The 5,734-nt window shown below is 35.2% G+C and overlaps 1 protein-coding gene across 2 annotated transcripts in view; it reads right to left on the bottom strand.

Moving 5' to 3' along the window:
* The window catches only part of LOC107738056 (kin of IRRE-like protein 1), a 41,612-nt gene that overhangs the window by 22,225 nt on the left and 13,653 nt on the right, over positions 1 to 5,734 (bottom strand). For both annotated transcript variants that reach the window (XM_016549733.1, XM_016549734.1), the window contains exon 2: positions 1,181 to 1,330. In XM_016549733.1, coding sequence (XP_016405219.1) covers positions 1,181 to 1,330 — 150 coding nt within the window. The remainder of the gene's footprint in view (positions 1 to 1,180; positions 1,331 to 5,734) is intronic.

Here is a 5,734-nt window from a genome sequence, read left to right as displayed (position 1 = left end):
TGACCATCACCCGGTGCCAGGTAACGACCGCACCCAGAAACGCACGGGTGAAACGGCATCTTTAAAAAGACGATCCATCGTCTTTATAAAGACGCACCCACTTATTGTACTATTTTAGAGAATTGCTCTTTCAGGGAAATGCTCTTTTAGTGCTGAGGCGCACAGGGGAAATGGCCACTTGCAGCACAACAGGGGGTAGTGCAGCCTGAAGTGCGCAACCCACTCGATACAGGAACGACCACTGCTGAAGCGCCGTCCGCCAACACCAGAAGCTTCCAAGCACGCGTTGAACTCATAGCTCACTGAAGACACTTGGTTGGAGCAGAACGATGTTGTCGCTCGGCTCCGAAGCGAAAAGCTGGTATGCATTGCACTGGCTGCCTTTTTATGCTCACACTGTGATCAGCGGCAGCTGGATGCAATAATTGCATGCCAATGTGCATTGGCTCGTTTAGTTACACTCGAAGTAGATTGGTCTCTCGAAGCGAGATCCCAATTCGTCGGTCACGACGTGACTCGTAGTGACCGACTGAAAGGGAACCTTATAGTAATGTAAAAGGGCTCCCTATAGTTTAGAGCAGAAGCTGAGGCAGATTTTTATCCCTAATAAAATTGTAATTATAATTGAATTTATTTAAAGATATCTATCTATCTATTTATCTATCTATGTATATAAATATATATATATGTATATGTGTGTGTGTGTGTGTGTGTGTGTGTAATTTCAATACATTTTTCATGGGTCAGTAGTGTTTTTTATTTTTGTAATAAAGTTCAACACTATTTTAGTTTTCATTCAGTATCAATTTTAAAAACTATTGGTTGTATATAGTGTTGCTATGTGATTGCTCAGGTATTCTGAGTGGTTTTTAGTGTGTTGTTACATGGTTAAAGAGAATACAAAAATTAGAAAAAACAAACCAGGAAACATGGAAAATAGTGAGAGATGAGAGAGGAAACTGAAAGAGTGTACAAAGAAAAACTGAAAAGTACAGAAAGAAAGAAAGAAAGAAAGAAAGAAAGAAAGAAAGAGGTTAAGCAGTTGCTAAAGCGTCCTGGGACAAAAGTTAGATAGAAAAACATGGAAAACTGTGGAAAACATGAAAGACCAAATATGAAGAGTAAAAAAGGGAAAAGCACAAATACAGAAAGAAAAAAAAGAGCACTGTGTATCACTGACCCCGGAGGTCTTCTCCGATGCCTAAGGCCAGTCCATCCTTGGTCCACTGCACAATGCCCGAATAGTTGAAGACCACGCAGGACAGGACCACCCTCTGGCCCAAAACCACTGACTGGTCTGCAGGCTCCTGAGAGAACCGCGCCGTCCGCACTGAAACACAACAGACAGTTTTCAATTACTATCAATAATGTCATGTACAAGCATAACAATAACAGTACAATTACTGAAAGAACTGAGCCTCTAATTCAGTTTACATGTGTTTGATGCAGCGAAGGTTAAAATGCAACAATATCATACACAAAATTTGAACTTGATTTTTAATGAGTCTTTAGCAGCATTAACATTCTTCTAAACTTCTCCTTTTGTGTTCCATGGAAGTCAGTCAGTCTATGGGACTTGACATGAGGGTGAGTCAATGATGACAATTTATTTACAGAATTTTAAACTAAAACTGAGAGTAATACAAGTTAATACAGTATGTGACAGACTAAACATAAGCAAGAATCGTAAGAGTCAGTGACTGAAACTGCAGCATTACGCCTACATCCACTGAGCAGCTTCTCTTACAATAACTCTTCTAAGTCAATGTGGTTCCCTGGAAGAAGAAACGTGTCCCTTGATACCAAATTCCAGACACATTTCTTCACCCGCAAAACATGGTATCAACCAGAGTCGCTCTCTTTCTCTGACACACAGGAGGATATTTGATACTCCAGACAAGCCCGAGTCTCCAGCTTGAAGAACTGACTTACAATGAAAGCTTTCATTCAGAGCCTGAGTTGTGGATCTTTAATTGGACTGAAATCAAGAATGTGGTCAATTAAGTAAGGGCAACTCATATTTTCCCTGCATTCTTCTTTTCTTTGCTCAATGCTTCTCTCTCTTTCTTTCCTCCCTTTTTCCAAGTCCATCAGGAAGCAGTTTGCAACCTTCCTTGTTCTCTTTTTCTTTCTTCCGTTAAAAAATGAAAGTCTTGTCATCATTTTTATCCACCCTCACATTGTCGTATGACTGTCTTTCTTCTGTAAAACACAAAAAGAGAGCTTGTGAAGTGTGCCAGTTTCTCTTTTCCATGCACTACAGTATAAGGAATGGGGACTTGAAGGGATAGTTCACCCAAAAATGTGTGTGTGCATGTAAATAATGTTAGAATTTTCATTTTTGAACTGAACTATCCCTTTAAGTTTAAAAGATTGAAAATGCCACATCATAGTAATCAGAAAAGTACCATAAAAGTAGTCCATACAACTTGTGTTCTATATTCGAAAAACTTCAAAGCTATATGTATGAGAAACTGCTCAAAGTTCAATGCTGTTACTGATCAGTCTTCCTTTCCAGTGAGTTGAGAATGTCTCTGACCACCAGATCATCAAGTGAGTTGAACTTCAGAACCAGATGAGTCTGATCCATGAACAAATCGTTCTGAAGGTTTTCGTAAACCGGATCAACTGATTCAGGACTCAGTTATATATGAATCACTAGGGCGGATGTCATGATTTTCAGTGAATATTAGAGCAACTTAAATTGTAGTTTGTTTCTATTGTAACTGGCTTCAAACTAGTGTTGTTATTGTTAATTAAAACAAATTATTAAAAACAGTTTTCATTCATTAAAATAAAGATGAAATAAAATATAAATATTGTATGAAAAACCTTTACTTTTTTAATTTAGAAAATTTAAAAAATGTAAAAAAATTTGATGTGTTGCCTTAACAGTTTTCATTCATTAAAATAAAGATGAAATAAAATATAAATATTGTATGAAAACCTTTACTTTTTTAATTTAGAAAATTTTAAAAATGTAAAAAAATTTGATATGTTGCCTTGCCAACTAAGTTTAAGGTACTATAATAGATATAATTAATACAAAAATAACACTAAATGTCTTTCCCCACCTGTATGAATTTCTTTTGTGTGTAAAACTAAAAACAAGAAAAGAAAATTGAGAAAAAAAAATGTGTTTTCATTACTTGAAATATAGTTAAAATAAAACAAAATAATATTATATAAAGATAATATAAAAAAGGAAAATTAATTGACTTGGCAACTATTTAAATAAATAAAAACAAAATAACACTTTTTTTACACACCAAAAACTAATCAAAATGGCATAAAAATGACAGAAGCACATAACACAAATACATAAATTAAAAGGGAAAAGCTAAAATATATCAACAAAAGCCTATTCAAAATATTATTAAATACTGTAATGGTATGCAAATAATGCTAAAACAACAGTTTCAAACATCATGTCACATGGAGCACTTTTGTTATAATTTATAGTTCTTTAGTGTCCATTATGAAGCCCCATTTAGTAATATTGTATGGAAAAGATCAACCAGCACATTCTTCAGTATTTCTCTTTTTGTGTTCCACTAAAGGCATGAGGGTGAGGAAATGATGACAGAGAATTAACTTTCCCTTTAACTTCACATTCCTATGGGAATCCCTGGTAACGCCATCATCTAGTTTGGGGCGATATTAACAAGAACAAACGTTACTTTTGATCCGTTTTGTCATTTTTGCACTATTCCTTGCCGTTTTCTATCCTTCTTGTTTAAATAAATTTTTCTCTCCCCAGCTCTGCCTTCTATTTCTGTGGTCTTCCTCTTTGGTTGGAGGGGATTTGGAGACACGCTGTCACAATCCATTTATCACATTAAATATCAGCCCTCTAGCCCTCTCTTGTTCTCTCGCTCCCTCTCTCTCGTCTCTCATCCCTCCAGCATTCCTCTGTAGGTCCTCATCTCTCTCAGTTTCTTAACAACCGGCATATGCCCACTCATCCCCCCATGACCCCATCCTTCTCTCTTTCTCTCTTTTTCTCTCCATGTCTGTTTCCTCTCCTTCTCGTGCAACATCCGTGATCACTTTGGGTAAATTTAATGAAGGCAAACAAGAGGAAACAATGCTCTAATGACCATGAAAAACATTATATATACTGTAGGATAATGCAGTTAATATGTTACTCTGGCATCCCAAACTCCTTTGTGTCATGCGCTTTGAACTTCATAAAATAAAACATTCACCAAGTAAGGAAAATTTCAGTTTATTTACTCCTTTATTTAAAGGAGTTTATTTAACCTCTGACTTTCTGTTGCTATCATTAACAAAATCACTTTAAGTAATTGAAATGAAGCTTAACCAAAAATATAAAGATTATATAAAAAACCTACATTTATAAAAATAAAATAAAATATTATGAGAAATATTGCCTTGGCAACTAACTGAAAAATTAAAGCTGAAGTATTAAAATGACTAACTAACAATAAGAAAAAAAAAACCTACACAGAAATTAAAAAGTACATAACAAAATTACTAAAATGTAAACTTTTAAACTAACTAAAAATATATAAAAAATTAAAGCTAATTAAAATAATAAATAAAAGAAACAGTCATGAAAGTGTCTCTCTTTAAGTACACTTAAGTGGCCTTTTATTTCATTATATAATATATATATATATATATATATATACTACAAATACTAAAAAAAAGAGATTATATTTTGAAAAATGTTTTAAATGTTTTTGTAATTTCAATAAAAGCCAATGGGGTCCAAAACAACACTGGTCCCCATTGACGTTCATTATAAGAACTAATAAAACAGACATTTTTCAAAATATCTTCTGTTTTCCACAAAAAAAGAAAGTTATACAGGTTTGGAACAACATGAAAGAAAGTAAATTACGAATTGTCATTTTTGGGTGAACTCAAATGAGGGAAAGTTAAACGTGATCAGATTTTTATCATAAGATGATAAAACAGGCAGAGAAAGTGGGACTCGAAACTAGAGCCCGACCGATAAGGGTTTTTTGGGGCCGATATCGATATTTGGGAGTAAAAAAAGGCAGATATCAATATATCGGCCGATATTCTTTGTGTATATTATAGTACAGTACCAGTCAAAAGTTTGGACACTTTCCCATTCGTGTGTCCAAACATTTGACTGGTACTATATATAGAATACACTATATACATAAACAAATTTTTTGCAATGATCACTCAAATGTGGTGATCAAACACTTATAATGACGTGACAAAGATATGTAATGATGGAGGCAGGGCATTTAACAATTTAACAAACTATTCAAAATGAGTCTGACATCAGTGCACTGAACAGTAAAGTTGAAGTTTATTCAACTTTAATTCAATTCAGTTCCATTCAACTTTATTCCGTTGAAGTTAATTTCACTTCGGAACATTCATTCACGGATTTGCGCCACTGTCTTCACACACAGACGAAACTTACTAGAGAAGTGTGAAGTGTGACATAATATACCTCTGTAAATAAATACAATATAAATTCTCGCGCACTTTAATGCCCTTTGAATGTAACGTGTACGTTCCCTTGGAACTGGAATCATGGCGGAATATCATGTGAAGTCCACTTCGCAGGGCACTTACAATCGAATAAGACAACGCTTGAATGCTGCTGCCTGAACAAGAGACCTCCTTACGGAAGTGAAAGTGTTGACTGGTGTCACTATCTCGCGAACGCGCCGGCGGATCTCCACCAAATACGGGGGATCCCTTCAGCTCGAGCAGCCCTCTCGAA

The sequence above is a fragment of the Sinocyclocheilus rhinocerous genome, unplaced genomic scaffold (genome assembly GCF_001515625.1).
Source record: "Sinocyclocheilus rhinocerous isolate Xijiao unplaced genomic scaffold, SAMN03320098_v1.1 scaffold494, whole genome shotgun sequence".
Classification (NCBI taxonomy): domain Eukaryota; kingdom Metazoa; phylum Chordata; class Actinopteri; order Cypriniformes; family Cyprinidae; genus Sinocyclocheilus; species Sinocyclocheilus rhinocerous.
Note: the sequence above shows the minus strand (reverse complement) of the source record. Positions and strands in the feature narration are given on the sequence as shown.